This window comes from Xenopus laevis, chromosome 1L (genome assembly GCF_017654675.1).
Source record: "Xenopus laevis strain J_2021 chromosome 1L, Xenopus_laevis_v10.1, whole genome shotgun sequence".
Classification (NCBI taxonomy): domain Eukaryota; kingdom Metazoa; phylum Chordata; class Amphibia; order Anura; family Pipidae; genus Xenopus; species Xenopus laevis.
This window is the reverse complement of record NC_054371.1, coordinates 185,292,781-185,313,685: the sequence shown is the minus strand read 5'-3', so window position 1 is coordinate 185,313,685 and position 20,905 is coordinate 185,292,781. Positions and strand designations below refer to the sequence as shown.

At 38.2% G+C, this 20,905-nt stretch overlaps 1 protein-coding gene across 7 annotated transcripts in view; it reads left to right on the top strand.

Annotated features, from left to right (window-relative positions):
* tnfaip8.L (TNF alpha induced protein 8 L homeolog) overlaps positions 1–20,698 on the top strand; it is a 65,615-nt gene extending 44,917 nt beyond the window's left edge. For 5 of the 7 annotated variants that reach the window (XM_018264245.2, XM_018264243.2, XM_018264239.2 and 2 more), the window contains exon 2: positions 19,306–20,698. In XM_018264245.2, the coding sequence (XP_018119734.1) occupies positions 19,371–19,874 (504 nt within the window). In that variant the 5' untranslated portion in view covers positions 19,306–19,370 and the 3' untranslated portion in view covers positions 19,875–20,698. Of the gene's footprint in view, positions 1–11,953; positions 12,136–13,425; positions 13,729–19,305 lie in introns of those variants that run through there. The other 2 variants (XM_018264249.2, XM_041568292.1) reach the window with 2 other exon arrangements.
* Positions 20,699–20,905: the final 207 nt, after the last annotated feature.

Sequence of the window (20,905 nt, the reverse complement as noted above, 5' to 3'; positions counted from 1 at the left end):
ATGTGAGCAAACAGAATATGCTTATATAGTAGCAAAAACAGTTGGGGGACTGTGGGGATCTGAGTGAATGAAAAACCTTACTTCACCCTCGTATTTGTCTGCTCTCCACCTGCTCTTGCCTTTACTGAGGCTGATAAATGTCTGGGCTGATGTTGCAACTCTAAGATAATTTCATTTATACATTTCCTACTTAGGATTATTCTACTTCTGTGTGGTACTGGGGTACTTTCCTTAGTGCACTGAAAAAACTTCCCTTCATTGTCAACACTCATAATAAGCCACGAGCTAAAAGGACTGTGTGGGGGTAATGCTGTATAGTAGAATAAGATGGGGTGCTGCATGCAAAGGCAAATGCTTCAGGATTCAATCTTAAAAAATTAAAATGTATATTTCCACAAATGTCCTCAGGAATTGTGAGGATACTCATTCTCTTATAGGTCTTTCTTACATACTCAGTTCTACCTGGAATTCTTTAAATATAGGCTACAAGCTAGCTGCCCTCTATATTCATTCCATCCAGTAAACTAACCGCATATTAGAGCCTGAACGGTATTCCAGTCTGATAGCAATGAAGACTCTGGGTATATCTAGATCTCCAGACGAAATGGTTATTTCATTTTCCATCGTAGAGGATCCATTATTTGGAAACCCATTTCCAGAAAGCTTCAAATTGCGGGAAGGCCATCTCCCAAATACTCCATTATAATGAAATAATTCACATTTTTAAAAAGTATTTCCTGTTTCTCCATAGTAATAAAACAGAACTTTGGATTTGGTCCTAACTAAGATAGAATTAATCCTTATTGCAGGCGAAATAATCCGGTTGAGTTTAATACATTTTTTTAATGATTTTTTTAGTAGACTTAAGGTATGGAGATCCAACTTACGGAAAGAGTTCTTATCTGGAAAATCCAGCTCCTGGGCATTCTGGATAACTGGTCCCATACCGATATAATTATTGCCCAAGAGGTTCTCTTTTCCCATATACCCTGTCTCTCTTCACTTATAACTTGTACTGGTCTGACAATTCTGTGCCTCTGCTTCTCTATTTTTATCTGCCACTGTACATTTCTTTATGTTATGCCTCTGAGGCTCTGACCTCCACATTTATGATCCTGTAAACTTCTCTACTTTCCCTTCTTACTCATGTCTAATTCTTTTATTTTGCTTTGGCAAGTTCAAGGGATTGCTCTTCCCTTCTCTTATGTCGCCCTCATCACTCTGCCCTTGTTGCAGTCTGCTGTTCAGACAGCCTTTTGTGCCCAGTTTTGATACATGGGTACAGACACACAGGCACCCCTCTGTCAAACACCAGCACATTTAACACCACAGTTAACACTATAGTTGCTTGAGGTAAAAAAAACTTGCCACTGTATCACTAGGCCCTTAATTATGGGCTATTCCAGTTTTTTTGCTACTAGCAAGGCTGTTCACAGTACAGCTCTGGCGTGCCACCATTAGGGGAGATTCTGTACATTTTAAAGGAGAAGGAAAGCTACCGAAGCAGTTTATTGCCAATAGTGCAAGCTATAACACTGTATTTATTCTGTAGAATGCTTTACCATACCTGAGTAAATGGCTCTTTAATCTCTCTCTATTTGTTTTGGGATAGCAGCTGCCATATTAGCTAGGTGTGACAGCACTTCCTGCCTGAGTCTCTCCCTGCTCACTCATAGCTCTGAGCACAAATTACAGCAGGGAGGGAGGTGGGAAAGGGATGGGGAGAGAGAGAGGAGCAAACTGAGCATGCTCAAGCCCTAGCCCTGGAGTTTTTACGCTGAAAACATGAAGTCTAATACAGAAGCTCATGTGTACACAATAGAAGGAAAGAAATGTTGTGTTTCTTTTGACGGAGGACTCAAAGCAGAGGGTTTACTGGTGTATTGAGACCTTTCTGATAAAGCTTACTTAATGTTAGCCTTTCCTTCTCCTTTAAGTAACACAATACAAAACATTTAGGCTTACAACAGAAGTGTTTTCGTTTTAATGTTGTTATTCCCAAGAAAGCATTTAAGCAGTATAATTATAGAGCAAATCTATTACACTTGTTATTTGAAGCAATATAGAATCAGTCATGCTTCTCTATTTTTGTAAAATGGCTTTTCTACAATAAGGAGCTACACCGTTCACCATACAGCCTGAGCCGACAACTGGCAACTCATTCTTTATTAGAATGTTCATTGTGTGCAATGCTGGGAATGAGCTGAACTGCTGCAGTGAACTGAATATGGTTAGATGAAAATGATTCCTTATTATTATGGCAATTTTATGAATAAATTGATAAGTGCAATTTGAGTAGTTTGTGTTTACAGAAGTGCGTTTTGCCTTATTGTCTGTGGTAGTTAGTGTCTGGCTCTGTTGCTTCCTGTACCCTGCACGCTTGCCTCATGTGCTCTCATATAAACAACAAATGGCCAGATCTTTTTACATCCATATTCAGCAATAAAGGAGCTCAGTCTGGGAAGCTTCCCTATAAACCATGACCTTGCCGCTGCTTTTCATTAAGAAGAAGAAAAAGATGTTATTTTAACAGATCACTACGCTAAAAAAAGCAACTGTCCTTGAAAAGCAGTTTTGCTGAATAAAATAAGATACTGGCCTATCAAAGGTTCTATATCTGAGAATTAGTGGCAGTCATGTTTTTCAGATCTGTAAGTACAGGGTAGTGTTGTGCTTACTGTCAGGTTTACCTATTAAAGTCAAGCAGTATGTCAGCTCCAGTTCATTTTGCACGGAGGCAGATACGTGGCTTTTTTGCATTTGCAAATTAGGATTCGGATTCGGTTAAGGCCGACAGAAGGCTTCGGCCATATCCGAAACCTGCTAAAAAAAAGGCCGAATCCTGGATTCAGTGCATCCCTAGTACAAACCTACACAAGGCCATTGCAAAAAAAATAAAATAAAATTGTTTTGTTTTTTTTTTGTTTGTTTTTTCATCAGAACAACCACATTTTTGACACAAAACCATCATAATTCATTGACTTCAGAGGACAAGGTTATGTGTATTGTTAGCCAACAGGCATTGTAATCACAGCTAGGATAGATTGCATTTGTGCCAGTAATGTAGAATTATTTGTGTAAGGACATGTGATGCAGGAATGATCTAGAATCTGGAACAGATACTTTTGTGCAGTGTATTATATTAAATATAAACAGTTTTTATAATGCTTTAGTCCAAAGGCTATCAGGACAATGAACATGCCAGCACTTGGACTGTTATGCAAACATACTTCTTTAGAATATCACCATTTAGTTATGTTGAGCAAGATGTTAATGGTCTATTGTTGTTGTACTTTGTGTGTGTTTGCTTTGCTTTTTTTTATTTTTTATTTTTACCCCTCTTGTGCATACGTGACATTACATTAGCCAGTGTTCTAGAGCATAGGGAATACATTTCCCCGCATTTATCAAAGATATTATAAAGTGAATGAAGATTCCCATGATCATAGAAAGACATGAGACCACAGTGCTTTTTAGAACTATAATTTATTGGTTAATAATTTAAAATGTGGGTGCGTTGTTTCTTCTAATAAACAAGTGACATCACTAAGCAGCTTTAAGAAGAATTGTACTGGTTATTTGTTTATTATATGGAATATGAAACCATGACCATACAAACATTGTGCTGCATACCCGATGCAACTAAATGCAAAGGACAGTTGCACATTAACTGACAGATTGTCCCAGCTTCACCGAGTCACGTGAGCAAGGGTAAAGCTGGCCATACAGGTTCATATTTTATTTGTCATATGGAGAACATTCGGATATCGATCATATGTTGTAACGTAAAGCTCTGAAACGAAGTAATTCTTCAGATTTAGGATTAAAGTAGGAAAAATAAATCAGACAAAGTTCTGGCCATTTTATTGACAGACACCAATAATACTAAACATATGTTCCAGTGACGGCCACCTGTGGATAGGCAATACATGCAAAGATCTTCTCGTTATCCAGCAGAAATTTTCTAAACAAACAATCGCCATGGTACCAATATTGTTAGGATGATAACTTACTAACCCACACATGGTCTGAAAATATAGGCACTTGCATGCCTAGCTTGCCGCATGCTGGATCGGCTAGATGCTAGATCTGGCCAGTAGAGTCCAGTTCCTGGCTGACAATGAGCATCGTTACACAGTGATTGATTGTGACTGGGCAACTCCTTTTTTTTTTCTTGGACCCTGGTTACAAAGGTGTCTCACTGGAGTAGACAGTCACTGAAAAGAGCTGAACTTAAGCTACAGGCCCTGAAATCCATTGAAAAGCTAAAGTGAAATATTGACTTGGTTCCTCTTTTTTATATTTTTTTATGGCTGGTTACTTACACAGTTACATAGTTACATAGTTACATAGTTAAATCAGGTTGAAAAAAGACAAAGTCCATCAAGTTCAACCCCTCCAAATGAAAACCCAGCATCCATACACACACCCCTACCTACTTTTGATTAAATTCTATATACCAATATCTATACTAACTATAGAGCTTAGTATCACAATAGCCTTTGATATTATGTCTGTCCAAGAAATCATCCAAGCCATTCTTAAAGGCATTAACTGAATCAGCCATCACAACATCACCCGGCAGTGCATTCCACAACCTCGCTGTCCTGATTGTGAAGAACCCCCTACGTTGCTTCAAATGAAAGTTCTTTTCTTCTAGTCTAAAGGGGTGGCCTCTGGTACGGTGATCCTCTTTATGGGTAAAAAGGTCCCCTGCTATTTGTCTATAATGTCCTCTAATGTACTTGTAAAGTGTAATCATGTCCCCTCGCAAGCGCCTTTTTTCCAGAGAAAACAACCCCAACCTTGACAGTCTACCCTCATAAAGTCTTCCATCCCTCTAACAAGTTAAGTTGCTGGCTTAAACTTTACCTCATTTATATTGTCTTTATAAGTGTAGTTGTTTGCCTCATAGCAAAATTAGGAACTCCCCAAATCTGAGCATGTGTCTTGTGTCTGGAGAAAAGCTTTGAAGGGGGGTCAACACCCTTTTAATTTCTATAACAGAGTATGAATTGGAGCCTCCACATGGAAGCCATTAAACACAGGAACCCCTGCAGATTACTGTATCAAGCATTCTACCTGGCACAATAAACCACAAGGGCTCCTGCATGGGGGTCATTACCCGTATATTCATACAACCATTGCTTATATTGCTGGGGTCACTGTGTCTTGTAATGCTGGGGTCACTGTCAGGGAATCACAGATTTGTTGGGTGCTGAGCTTTACAGTACAATTTCACAGGAAAGATAAGCACTTCACCACTTCTTGCTGTGCAAATAATCCTTTATTTTAGCCAGTTTTACCACTCCAAGTACAAAACAAAGTTTTGGGGGGTTTGCACCTCCCTTCGTCAGGTACCTGAGCTGGTGAAGGGAGGTGCAAACCCCCCAAATGTTATTCTGTACTTGGAGTGGTAAAACTGCTTAAAATAAAGGATTATTTGCACAGCAAGAAGTGGTGAAGTGCTTGTCTTAACTGTGAAATTTTGCTGAATGTGGACGTGGCCTGATTTTGGTTTTTGGGAGTCATTGTGTTAATTTCAGACAGGAGAAGGCAAGGTTAAAAAAAATATGTAGCAAGTCATCTGAAGATTCGAAAGTGGGAGTGGCCTGTGATGGCCTTAAAAAAAATTAAAGTGAAACTAATATTATTTAATTAATCATTATTATTAACAAATTTATTTACATTCATTGTTTGTAGCTTGCTGTATTGCCCTGTGAAATGAATTGCAGCAGAATATAGATTTCATACTAAAATAAATATAAATCTACATTTTTTTTGCATCTTCTACATTTTGTTCCCCATCTGTTGAGGGCACCAAGTGATTGTTTGCTTTGAGTTTAATCCTGCAATATCCTTTAATTTATTCACTTTGTATTGCATTGCTCTGAAATTAATGAATGTGTTTTTTATCTCATCCAAAATTCCATGTCATGCAGTCTAATATTCTGCTTTAGTCCATACACAGCCAATATATTTACAAAGGTCATATTCCACTGGCACAGCCATCCATCTGTTTGCCTATATATATATATATATATATATATATATATATATATATATATATATATATATATATATATATATATATATATATATATATATATATATATATATATATATATATATATATATATATATATTTAATTCCCCTCTGCAAGTGCCATTTAAATTACAAGCAAGTGCAATAAGTATGACTTGTAGCTGACTTGTTATTAAACGATCTGCAGTGGATGCACTAATGAATGTTGTCTTTGTGATTCAGAAATAAATTGGTGGATATGTTGTTTTTGTAGCGTAACATAGAAGTGTTTAACCAGCAGTGATGTGAGTCCGATAAAGGAAATGCTAGTCATAACCACTAAATATAACTGGGGATGAGAACTAAGATAACTAGAACAGGATGCCACACACTCATTTACCACACAGGAAACCCATTTTGCGTTCAGACATGGCATATTTACTAATGCTGGAGTGCAAAAAATATGGCAAATGGTGTTTTCTCTACTTTGAATGCTCCTCCTCTTTAAAGGAAAAAATAACCCCCCTCCCGTTTTGACATAAGCACATTCAGTTCAGGGCTAATGTAAAAAGTTGAATAAACAATTTCTGCTTAAAAATAAATGCTTTTTATTTAATACATTTTTATCACTGATGTTACATTATGGGAGTGTGCCTATCTCTTTCCTTTTGATTATCCATTTAGGCAGAGTTACCTCCTGCATTACACTCTATGGGGAAGAGGTAAGTGGAGGCCGGGCAAAATCTGCAGAGAAGCTGGAGGAGACATGGGGGTAGATGTATGAAAGAGTGAAGTTAGAGATCTCCATAGTCCACAGAGTGAAATTCTGCCTCTCTCCATTCATTTCTATGGGAGTTTTAAAGGCGTATTTATCAAAAACTTTCACTATCACTCTTTGATAAATACTCCTTTAAATATCTCATAGAAATGAATGGAGAGAGGCAGAATTTCACTCTGCGGACTGTGGAGATCTCTAACTTCACTCTTTCATAAACAGGGCCGGGCCGTGCTGACAGAGCGCCCTAGGCAGCCGTCAGGATCCCCCCCCGCCCCAGATATACCTCTCCTGAATGACTTGAATGACTCTGCCAGCCCTTGAGAGGGTCCCTGTGAGTCAAAGAGAGACTATCTTGGTTTTCACTCTGAATAATATAAAATGTGCAAATACATTTTTGTCAAGTGTCTCTGCACTCAAACACTTCAAACAAGTGGTGCTAAATCAATTTAAGTAAATACATTTGTCAAAGGATCAACACATTTCTGTGCTTCAACTACTTTTTATTTTATAACTCTGTGCATTCCAACATTTTGTTTTCTGCAGTGACCTTTTATCAAGCATATGTATATTTATTTTGGAGTTCAGTGGTTATACTGATGTATTCATTTGGTCCCTTTAAGAGAATTTGTCAGTTTTTGTTGTTACTTTCACTATTTCCCCCGCTGTTTATTAAAGGTTATGTGAACCCAAAAAAAATTTTGCCTAATAAAAGAAAACATTCTAACTTTGCGTTATACATTTATTATTATTTTTTTTGTTTGTTTTTTAGGTTACTTGTATGTATTTCTATTAAAAGCAGTGTCTGACCTGATATGACCACTAACGGCTGGGCATTATCGGATGAATCCGAACATTTGGCCCTGGGGCCGAATAATCTGATTACAATATTACTAATGGGCTCCGTCAGATCGCAGGACTGCATCAACTAGCCGATGCGGTCCTGGATCGTACAAAAAAATCAGACTTGACTGATCGATATCTGCCCGATTTTTGGCCTGCTATTAATATCGATCGTCAGGACCCATCGGGAGCCCCCACACATGGGCAGATAAAATGCCGAATCGGTCTAAAGGACCAATATCGGCAGCTTTAATCTGCCCGTGTATGGCCACTTTTAGACAAGGCAGATGATTAACAGACCTGACTTTGCTGGGGAGCTAAGTCTTTTAAAACATTGTTTAAAAAGTAACAACCAGGAATTAAGTAAATGCTACTTTCAGTAGCAATTGGTTTTACAAATAGCTTGAAAAGCACTAAACATTTTTAATAAATGTATATTGGAAAGTTGCTTAGAATTATGTTTTCTTTTTTAGAGAAATGTTAACTTTGGGGTTGACTTGCCCTTTAATGCATCTTCGGCTGTTCCCACATTTCTTTTTTAGGGGAACTATCAAAATGTTTGCCTTCCTATAGCCAACACGAATAGGAAGATCTCTGCCATTTTATCCTTATATAGATGGGATTTAGCATTTCTCAGGAGGCAATATATGAAATAAACACAATAATATTCCAGTTAGGGTTTAACAATTGTATTATAACGGCTGTTCAGTGTTATATGTGTCTGTACATGACACCATTCTGTACATTATACCATCTACTGGTGAGCGAGACAGCTGTGTATATGTGTGTACTGTTTGTTTAATGTGTGTTACAAGTTTCTTTGTATTCTATTTGAGGCCAGACTACAGAGACAGAAACAAAAGTGTTGTGTATTTTGGATCTTGTGACAAATGGATGGTTGAAATAACCGAGGAGCAGCTGCAAATAACACATGGCTGAAGATCCATTGATCTGTACTTTCTAGGGAAAGAGGCCCACATATACATATATATATATATATATATATATATATATATAGATATAGATATAGATATAGATATATATATATATATATATATATATATATATATATATATATATATATGTGTAAGTAGATGCCGGTGCACACAGGGAAATTTTTAAATAACTACTAAGGAGTATTTATTTAAAAAATTCCCTGTGTGCACCACACCTGTGCCGTCTTCCTGAAGACGGTTCACTTACAAAGTCTTTGGAGTGCGGTTTTTTGAATTACCTATGCATTAATATTGACCTGCACCCAGGCACATGAGGTATGGTCTTGCCTGTATCAGCATGGCAGAGACCATTCACTCCTGGGATGTTGAAATGGAACAAATTCCATCCACAAAATTAATGCCTTCTGCAGGTTAGAACATGAAGGAATACATTTTTCATTATAATGAGCTTTTCTTTCTTAACATTCCGGACGGTAATTAAAAATAGAGCCTATCAATCATTTTAACATTCTTGATGTTTATATCTAAGTTATTGTCGCTCTCCAACTCTGGTTTATATATTGTTAGCAATGTTGCCCATATTATTATTCATATTAAGGGGCAAATTCATCAAGGGTCGAATTTCGAGGGGTTAAATCCCTCGAAATTCGACTGGGGAATAGAATCGAATAGGCAATTTGGCTGAATTTACACGCTGGCGAATAGTCGAATTGGCGAATATTCGCCAGGCGAATAGGCGCTCGATCGAATATTCGCTCGAAGGATTTTCATTCGATCGAATGCCTTTTTATTCAATTAAAAACTTGGAAAACAAGCCTATGGGACTTTCCCATAGGCTTATAAAGCAATTCGGTAGGTTTTAGGTGGCAAAGTAGGCAGTTGAAGTATTTTTAAAAGAGACAGTACTTCGACTATCGAATGGGCGAATAGTCACAGCGTTTATGCGCTCGATCCAGTACTTCGACTATCGAATGGCGAATAGTCGCAGTGTTTTTGCGCTCGATCTATTCGAATCATTCTACTCAGGCGAATTTACGCCAATTCGATAGTCAAGGAGCACAAAAAACTACTCGAAATTCGAAGTTTTTTTACTTAGAATCCTTCACTCGAAGTTAGTCAATCGGCCCCTTATTATTTCGGTAAAATCAATATAAATCTGTACATTCTACATAGGAACTGATAACCCTACATGAACCAAATCCAACCATCAGTGATTGCATGCCTGGACCCATGGGATATTCAGAAAGTATGTTTGAGTAGATATTTCTTTTTTGGATGTAATTCCATGTTGCAGGGTTACAAGCTGTATGATATTATGAAGCTGAAACTTTATTACTAGTTGAATACCTTTCATGCAATATTTAAAGGGAAACTATCATGAAAATGTAATATAAGCTTCATCATACTGAAATAAGAAACTTTCTAAATACAAACAATTAAAAATTCTTTACTGTTTCTGAAATAATCAAGTTTATCTTCACCGATGTTTATTTTATAAATGTGATACATGTAACAGTAATTTACTCACTAATCGTCAAATAATTTGCCTCAATAAACATATATTTGAATATGAAAAAAATAAGTTTGTCTTCACTATCCCCCTCTCAGCATCTATTTCTCTTCATTCTGTCTTCTTACAAGAGCTGGGTGTCAGATTTTCATTGACAGTTAGATCCAATAGGATCTGACTTTCTCAGCAGATGTAGCAGATGATTTATAGAGCTCACTCCTATAGCTGGTTCCAGGTCAAACAAGATGTAACAAAAGAACTGACTTTGGGACACACTCTTCATGTAGAAAAACAGGATTTATGGTGATTTTAACAGTGTTCACTTTAGTACATCTTCTTGGCAAACGGAGCCTCCCTAAAATACGTATATATTGGATCTGTCATTCCAAATCTGACACCCAACTCCTGCATGAAGACAAGATGAAAAGAAACAGATGCTGAGAGAGGGACAATAAAGAGTATATAGAAATATTTAAATATATACGTATTTTAGGGAGGCTCCGTTTGCCAAGAAGATGTACTAAAGTGAACACTGTTAAAATCACCATAAATCCTGTTTAAATGGTGCAGAATTTCTAATATTTATTATATTCGTTTTATGAGATTATATTTAGAAAATGTCTTATCTCGGTATGATGAAGCTTTTATTAAATTTTCATTTTCACAATATCTTCAAGTATCAAATGTATTTTTTCCCATGCTGTAGCCAGCTAAGGAGAAATACCACGTAACTGAGGGACACATTTATGTTAATATTTGAGAGAAGTCTTCGGATTTCTAGAGCGGGCCATTCAAAGCCAATGGAGGACCATATCTGTGCAAGGGCATTAGCTGGACAGGCCAGGTTTAAAGCCTATACACAGTTCAGTAAGGCTGCCTTAACTGGAGGGCTGCAGGCTGGATTATATACTGAAAGCATCTAACATTTGTTCTATAAAATATTAATATTGTATTTTTGGGGGTTCAGCTTAAGGCCAGCTGTCAATTCATTACAGATATACTGGTTGGCTGCCATGAAGGCTAGACTCTTCTGTATCTTTCTAATATTGCCATATCAAAAGAAGATGGGTATGGAATAGCTGGCACGATCACCATTTGTTTGTTTGCTGTCTGTAATGAATGTATGGAATCCACTTCCTTTTTCTTTCCTATTAACTTATCAGGTATAGATGTTGTGAATCTGCTCATCACAAAGCAATGGGCACAGGTAGGATCACTTTCTGAGCCCGGGGACAGTGGGCTAAACAAGGCTTTAGCAGTAAATGACCTAAAAATGGAGGGATGTCTGTGTGATCCAACACATTGAATATGTGGATGTGGCTGCAGCTTAGGATAAACTGATGAGCGCTTCAACAATGGAGAACAGAGTGAGAGATCAATACATTTCTCAAGTTATCAAACAATGGCAATGATGGTTATATTTATACCTGAAATACCTGAATTGTGACATAGCGTGTATATAAAGAGTAAGAAGGTGTTTAGTAATGCTTCTGTTTGGGACCTGTTCAGAGGAATTCACACGTTGGGTCAGGAGTCTGAGTGGAACTTCACAGCTACATGTTCTACTGACATAATGACACATTACTAGTGATGGGCAGATTAATTACGGCGACTTTCCGCATTTCGCTGGCGGCAAATAAATTTGCGAATAAGCTGCAAAAATTTGCCTGTGTCAAAGTTTTTTTGACACTGGCAAAATTTAGATTCCAGCAATGATTAACAGACGCCCATTCATTTTAATGAACACTGGCGCCCATTTTGACGCCGTCATCAAAATATGCGGTTCATGAATTTTTCTTCCGTGTACGAATTTCACAGGACAAATTCGCCCATCACTACACATTACTTGTTTCCATTGTCCCACAGACACAAAGTATTCAGCAGAGCCCCTGGGAGGATTCTATAAGGAAGGCCACGTTGTATTGATGGTGCTGCAGTGGGACTGCTGAGTTGTATGTGGGACAGACAGACTGCTCGAGTGCAGTTTCACTTCTTGGAAGGAGAGTTCAGGAAATTGCTGTGCTGAGTAAGTGGTTTGGCAGCTGCATGTACACAGGCCCAGGCAAGTGAAAAGGGGACAGGCTTATGCAGCCATTAGAAAAACATTTGCTAGGAAATCCAGTTGCAACACAGGTGCAGTATTGCCCTACTGTTTAGCAGACAGACAATGATGAATTTCTAAAGGGAGTGTTTCCTGCTGATTTCACTCACTTCATTGTGAATTGTATATATCAAAGAGTTAAGTGTTCTGTTTGCTCCTACTGTTGCCATATGCACAATGCTATTTTATATTAAAGCAATTGCTGGGAGGCCCCCTATATGCTACTAACTGCCACGCACTGAAAAATCTGAATCAAAACCTACATGTCACTTTACTTATCAGTATTTCTACGTTTGACCCTTATAGGTTGGCCTCCAGGGTTTCTTCTAATTTTTTGTAGTCCATGTGCTGAAATATGTTTTGTGTGGCACCATATAAATGTAGAGTAATGTGTTGAGAGTAAGCTGTGCAGGAGTGCACCGTTTAGAGCAGGGGTCCCCAACTTTTAATATCTGTGAGCCACCTTCAAATGTAAAAAGAGTTGGGGAGCAAAACAAAAATCGTGGGGGTGCCAAATAAGGGCTGTGATAGACTATTGGGTAGCCCCAGCATAGAGGAGACTCTGCTTGGCAGTACACCTGGTTTTTATACAACCAAAACTTTCCTCCAAGCCAGGAATTCAAAAATAAGCACCTGCTTTGAGGCCACTGGGAGCCACCAAAGCCATGATAACTGTTGTTATTGTGAGCGGCAGGGCAAGGGGAGATTTTCCAGATTTTAGGGGAGGGACCCGACAGAGGGCCCTGGTGCACATTATGCACCCAGGCCCGTGAGAGAGTAGTTATGCCACTGACTAGGAGCAACATCCAAGGGGTTGGTAAGCAACATGTTGCTCACAAGCTATTTGTTGGAGATCACTGACTTAGAGGAATCGCTGCTTGGATTTGCTGACGATAGATTACCCGTGTGTCCCATCAACTGCACTAAATTTGGGTTACTTGGGAAGCTTTCATTGTTAACCAGAGAGGGAGAAGATGTTACAACTAAATTAACTATTAAATTTATCTATGCATCTATCCATCTATCCATCCATCTATCCATCTATCCATCTATCCATCATCTCTTTGTCTATCTATCTATCTGCTGTAGCCAGTTTTTAATATGTTGGGAATCTAAATGTTGAAATGATGACATTGGGATTACTACTACCTAACCCATGGCAAATCATGTAATTGGGCATCACCACTGACTGTAACATGGAATATACAGATTGGGTGTTGGGAAGTGCAGTGGTACAAGCACCTTACCCCTAGACAGAGATATAAGTGGTAGGTGCCAGTTACAGTTTATGCTAAGTTGAATAACCAGGAAGTGTTGTAGTGCCAGCTTTTGCCTGCAAGTGACTGTTTCCTTACTGCTAGCCTCCGCAGAAGTATTGTCCATTTTTATCTACACACACATCACTCACAGGCATAAATAGACTGTACGGATCTGTTGAATTCCTGAAGTGAGGCAAGTGTTGTTGCAGCTGTCACTCATGTGTAAATGCATATATGCACTGAAGGAATGGTTCACACTGTGAGTTCTGACCTCATATATTTTCTCTTATTTTATAGCCTTTATAAGGGGCACATGCAACACAAGCTTACCCATACAAACACTGTATAAATTGCATTAATCCTGAATCATTATTTTTTGGGTTCTGAAACCAGGAGGTACAACTGGGAGCTGTGGTTTGGGAGAAAGTGATGGGAGTTGTGTCTTTGTAAAAAAGTTTTACTAGTGATAACGTGGCTTTCTACTGTCTACTTGCTAGTGCTGAAGGCCAGAATCCAGTGCTGGGGCTGTAGAATACTGTATAATTAGGGAGGAGCATATGGTGCACATTTAAATGCAAAACATTGCAAGGCATTGCACAATACAAAGCTCCTTGGTGTTTTTAAATGTGAATGCTTACTTAATGCTCATGGATAGGTTAATTTTGCTATATATATATATATATATATATATATATATATATATATATATATATATATATATATATATATATATATATATATATATATATATATATATATATATATATATATATATATATATATATATATATATATATATATATATATATATATATATATATTATATATATATATATATATATATTATATATATATTATATATATTATATATATATATATATATATATATATATATATATATATATATCCTGTGAATGACACTTTTTTGCAGAAACGTTGATAATACATTTTTGATATTATTTAAATATTTAAAGTCCTGATTGGTGTGGTTCTTTGAGTTGGGATATATATATATATATATATATATATATATATATATATATATATATATATATATATATATATATACATACATACCTTTAAAGGGGTTGAGCACCTTCAAACAACTAGTTGGTTTCAGATAGATGACCAGAAATGACGACTTTTTCCAATTACTTTCTAGTTTCTATTTGTGACTGTTTTTCTAATATAGTGTAAAGTGTCATTTTTCACCTTCTAAAGCAGCTCTGGCAAGGGGGTGTCGCTGACCCCCAAACTGTACTCAATACATTTAATGCATACATTTCTTATCTTTGTCCCAGCTGAGCAGAATCCCTGGATTCTCAGCTGTTAGAATTGATACAATAGTTGCTAATACTCCAGACATGCGGTTGAGAAATGTATCAACTAAATGCTGCAAAATTGTAACAGTTTAGAGACTGCACCTGAATTACTGAACTGCCAGACTCAAACACCAGAGACAGGAACAGTCAACTTTAAACTTAGATTTTGGAAAAACAGTAAAAAAAATAAATAATGGAAAGTAATCGAAAAAAGTCTTTATTTCTCTGGAAAAATCTGAAAACAACTGAACTGAAAAAAGTGTTTGGAAGGTGAACAACCCCTGAAATGACCTTGTTTTTCTGGGTGACACTCCAGTATAAATGTAATTTGTTTTAAGTATAACAGAATTCTGTGTGTTGGAATGACTTCAAGTATTATATGAGATTCAAATGTGCTGTGCACTATAAATGCAAGATATTTTGTTGGAAATTACTGAACAATATGAAAGGGGATTATAAGCAATTGCTTTTCATTTTTTATTATTTGTGGTATTTAAGTTATTTAGCTTTTTATTCAGCAGATCTCCAATTTGCAGCAATCTGGTTTTTAGAGGCGAATGTCCCCTAGCAACCATGCAGTGATTTGAATAAGAGACTGGAATATGAATAGGAGAGGCCTGAATATAAATATGAGTAATAACAATACATTTGTAACCTTACAGAGCATTTGTTTTTAGACGGGGTCAGTGACACCTATTTGTAATGTAATCACCTGCGGGATGGCACTCAAAGTGCTTCGTTTTCCGAAGTTGCCCGATATGGGCGACTTTGGAAAACAAAGTGCTCTGAGTGACATCCCACTGGCTATTTACATTCTAGCTGGCGGGAGACAGTTCGGGGAGATTAGTCGCCCCGAAGAAGAGGAGTTTTGTCGCCGGGTGACTAATCTCCCCGAATCTGACCATGTGCCCTGCAAGCAAGAGGTTGCTGTCTCTCCTCATATTTACTGGCAGATGTCTCATACTCTGGCAGGAAAAGCAAACGCCTGTGGAGCAGCAATTCGGAATGTCTTTTCACCCAGGCCTCACATACTTCTCAGGCCTCACCCATTTGAGAGCTCACGAATGAAGTTCCATTAGGGCTGCATGTGTTATCACGCATTTCTGTCAAATAACTGTTTACATTCCCTGCACAGAACATCCAGAACAAGTGGAATGCTTTGTTTTGCCAACTGAAATAGTAGTAGCTGCCATGTATGAGGCGAGTGGGCCTTAGAAGTGAGCCTGGCTTGGTTGCCATGGTCACAGTAACAGAAGAGATCAGGTGCTGCTCTTCCCTGCTGAGTTCTACACAAGGCTGCCCTCTAAATCATACAGTCATCTGCTTTATATAAACAAGCAGCACTCATATAGCATAAATATATAGCAAATAGTTGCTTATTTAGCAGCAGCAGCTCCTTGTTTCCTCACATGCCACTTCAGTCTCTTGGCCGGTTCATCGCTAAAGAGTTTCATAATAAAACTTCTTGTAAACAGCCTGCGTTGCAACATCACCCTCGACCCCAATCTGCCCTTCCTTTGTAGCCTTCCTTTACACTCATCCATATTCGATTACAGTTTATAATTGATTCATGCAGAAGTTACTACCAAAAAAAAAAAAAATCTATTGCTGGTTTATAATGATTTATAACTGCAAGTAAAAAAAATAGCTTGGGAAATCAATTAAAAGTGTAAGGACTTCTTTTAGGCATAATACTGGGTTGCCAATTTTTGCGGTGGGGAACTCTGGGCAGGGGGAGGAGAAAATTACATCAGAAATGTAATGGAAATCTGGACAGGTCTTCCAAAAACTGAGCTGTCCAGCTGAAAACCAGACCGGTAGTAACCCTACATAAATCTCCACAACGTATTAATGGTGTGGTTATGCTTTTTCTGGAAATTATCCAGAAAAATTTGAACTACAGAAAAGCCCTCTCCTATAGACTCCATTTTAAGCAAATAATGGTTTCCATTTTCTCAGTGATAATAATAAAACAGTACCTGGTACTTGCTCCTAGTTAAGATGCATGAATCCATATTGGTGGGGAACAATCATATTGGGTTTATTTAATGTTTTACCCATTGTAATGCAGAGTTAAGGTCACAGGCATTTCAGATAAGAGATCCTATACCTGGATATACATTAGTGCAAATAATTAGAAAATATTGAAACAGGGCACCCAACTGTAATAGGCTCATATTCTTATCTTAGGTTGCCCCTAGGCTGGGACCACTCATCACCCTTCCTGCTTTACCTCTTCAGATACATTCGCAGGTCTTATTTAGTTGGGCCCAGAGCATGGGGATTGGCACACATCAGATTTAAAGAGCTAGCAAATCTCCCGCATGTCCCCAGTACTTCCGGACCCATTGCTATGCAGCTGGGAGGCATGCCACCCCCAAAATTCTGCTGGCCCAAGCATACCTCCCAACATTCTGGAAAGGAAGGTGGAATCAAACATTTTTTGACCATGCCCCTTTTTGTGGCCACACCGCCTAATTACCATGCCCATTTTACAAAATGTGCCAGGTTATGAAAGTTTGAACACATTTCTATGTTTTATTACAGTTTTACTAATGAAGGTGAATTGCCCTTTAAGCTGCGAGTCTAACTTCTCCCAAGGGAAAAAACTGTTACAAATGTATCTTTTTCTGGGCTCTCTGCCAAGAGCTAATTCATTTAGAAACATTGAATATTTTTGGCTGTTCAGTGCAGAGAAATCGGGACTTTCCACTACAAATCCAGGACTGCGGATTGAGCTGTCAAGATAGGGACTGTCCCGTTCAAAAACGGGACAGTTATGAGGTATGCCCAAGCCTTTGTGGCCTTTCCATAAATCTGGGCCTGTTAGTGACTTCATAATCCTCATCATCATTATCATGTTAATATAATCAGTGTCCAAAAGATCTAAATTGTTCTTTCAAACACCTGGAAACTCCTGTGAGTTATTGGCATACAAGCCAGTCACGGTGGGCCAAATAAGGAAGGCTAGCAACCCTCCACTGGAGGAATAAATAACACTGCCTTTATTACTCCATGGCAGGTACTGTACACAGAGGAATGGAATGTTTTATTTTCGGCAAGTTCCTGAAAAGGGTTTCCCTCAAGCTGGTATCTGTAAACATGACCTATTGCTACACTGTCTACTGACTGCCATTTAAAGTATTCATATCAAAATTCTCCTGGAGGCCACACACTATTTCTTCATGGACTTTTGACCAGCTTTTGTGCTCTAGCAGAAAACAACAACAGTAGTCACAACTTTCCATAGCAAAGCATAGGAAACAGACACAGGCATTGACAGGTGGGTGCCACCCAGAATGCTTCTTTCAGCCTTTCCAAGAGGCTCCTGCCTGTCACCACCTGTGTCTGTCATAGGTACAGCATTTCCCGTGTTCTCTGCTAGGGCATTGTGAAGGTCATACAGGCCTAACAGATTTTTATCCTTTCAAGGCCATGTTTGCATGCAATGTTTGAATGCAATATTCAAAAATTTACTAACGGGCACAGGCGTAACTTCGCTAGCGAAGGAGATAGACTCTAGCGGTAATTTGCTCCCTTACTTACTTCGCCGTATGCAAATTAGGCAACGATCGCGCAACTTCGCTTCGCTTGCCGCAGTATCGCTAGCGCGACTTCGCCCGCATTTGGCGCAACTTCGGATTTTAGTGAATTAGCATTGTTCTGGCGAAGGTGGCTTGTGGTTAGCTGATTTATTGGGGGCTGGTAATACCTCCAAGCACTGATTATTTATTGGCCACATCATCTGATGAATATGATATCTATGAGGAGTGCCCAACCTTGTTGAAACATTGTATGTTTAACATATTGTCAAATTCTTGTATTTTAATGAAAATCTCAATAAAAAGAATTTCAAAAGAAAAGAAAGAAAGGAGTGCCCATACTTTACGAGGTCTACTTTTAGTGACGTTGTCTGATTATGATCTACATCCATAACACATTCTTAGCATTCTGTTCCATGGAAAATATTATTTAAATATTGATTTATACCTTTGATATAAATGGGAAAATTAATATTTAACAAACAACTATTTCTTACTGTATGTTACCTTATCATAATAAATGAATGAAAAGCATGAAATAGGAGGCTGCTATAGACAAGTTGTTTGTTGGCAATGTCTTGAGATCTACTGATCACCAGCTAAAGGTCTACTGGTAGATCCCGATCTACCTTTTGGGCGCCCCTTGCTATACCTTGCTATGCCAAGATCTCCTGTATGGATAATTTAATCCCAGCTTGCACTTTATTGCCCACTTTAGAGTTTTCACAATCTAACACTGCTACCTCATTTGGGAAAACAAATAACAAACTCTTCTACAGATGAGGCTGACAACCTGTGCTGCTAAGGTTTATTGTGAAATGCATCTCCCAGTATTCCCTGGCAGCCTTCTGCTGGTGTGCCCAAGGTTATTCATCAATCAACTTTTGAGATTGTCCTGAAAGGGAAATAGAGTGTCTAGTGTATGTATTGCTTATTGGCTTTGAATGATAAGTTGTTTTCTTCTCCTTACAGTGGCAACAGATGTCTTCAATTCCAAAAACCTGGCTGTACAAGCCCAGAAGAAGATTCTCGGCAAGATGGCTTCATCGAAATACATAGCAACATCCCTGATTGATGATACAAGTGGTGAAGTTCTAGATGAACTCTACCAAGTGACTAGGGAGTACACCCAGAGTAAAAAGGAATCCGAGAAAGTCATAAAGAACCTCATCAAGACAGTGATCAAGCTGGCAGTCCTGTACAGAAACAACCAGTTTAACGAGGAAGAGATTGGGCTCATGGAGAAGTTTAAGAGAAAGGTCCATCAGCTGGCCATGACTGTGGTCAGCTTCTATCAGGTGGAATATACCTTTGACCGAAACGTGCTTTCCAAATTGTTAAACGAGTGCCGGGAGCTGCTCCACCAGGTCATACAGCGCCATCTCACGGCAAAGTCTCACGGACGTGTTAATCACGTGTTTGACCACTTCTCAAATTGTGAATTTTTGGCTACTCTGTACAATCCCTTTGGATCTTACAAACAACACCTTCAGAGACTCTGTGAAGGAGTCAATAAAATGCTGGATGAAGACAATATTTAAACATTTTACTAACGTTCAGAGGCAACGGTGTTACTGAACCAGCAGCGACTGGGAGTTACGAAGGGCCGAAGGGCCACTCAGAAAAGAGGATTTTGTTTGCTGATGCGTAAAACGTGTACCAGATTGACCCCGTGTAGGTTGCTATTTTCAGGCCTTTAAAGAAGTGGTGTATCGGTTTACGGTTATAATAAAGCAGATACATCCAGTTAATGTTGTGTATCCAGTGGCTTATACATGAAACAAAGCAAACTTTTAGAACTCGATTCCCAAGGCAAATGCACAGAAATGTAACATTTCCCAGAGATTCTAAATGAATGAGTTTATTTATGGTCTTATAAAAGGTACCTTGATTGGATCCTGTTCCCCTTATGTTTATAAAATGTGCATTCTGATACCTTTTGCATTTATACGATCCTAATATGGAAATGAATAAAAGGCAGCTTTCTTTGCTTCTTCTAAAAGCTTTTGGTTCTCTGGACAATTATATACAGCTATGCGCTGTACTAGACATGCAGGGTTTTTTACAGTAATTCTGTTTTCTGCAAGTGCCACTGGCTATAAAAAAAAATATATGTTTGAAACACAAACACAAGTAGCAGAAGCCTTGAAAGAGAATTTTGTCTAAAAAAATATATCCATGAAAGCTGCATGCAGAATGTTGTACAGTAGCAGTTAGTTTGCTTAAATCAGTTTACTGCTTCACTTTGTTTCCAAAAGTCAAATAACTTTTACTGTAAATAAATAGGATTGCCTTTAGTTGAGGTGGGTGACAGTGCTAATCAGACTTTGTGTATTATTTATATAAAGTTTTTTTTTTTGTCTGATGGGTTTACTGTTCCTCCAAACTCCTGTTATCACAGACACACTTTGAATTGCTGCAGCTTATGCAAATGAAAACAATATCTTTCACCATATTGACCTACTTTTAATCATAGTCACAGTCCCTTCCCGGAGACTATTATCCCAACTGCTACTACATGCACCATCTCTCCCTACTATACCTGCTATCCCACAGCCACAGTCCCTTCCCA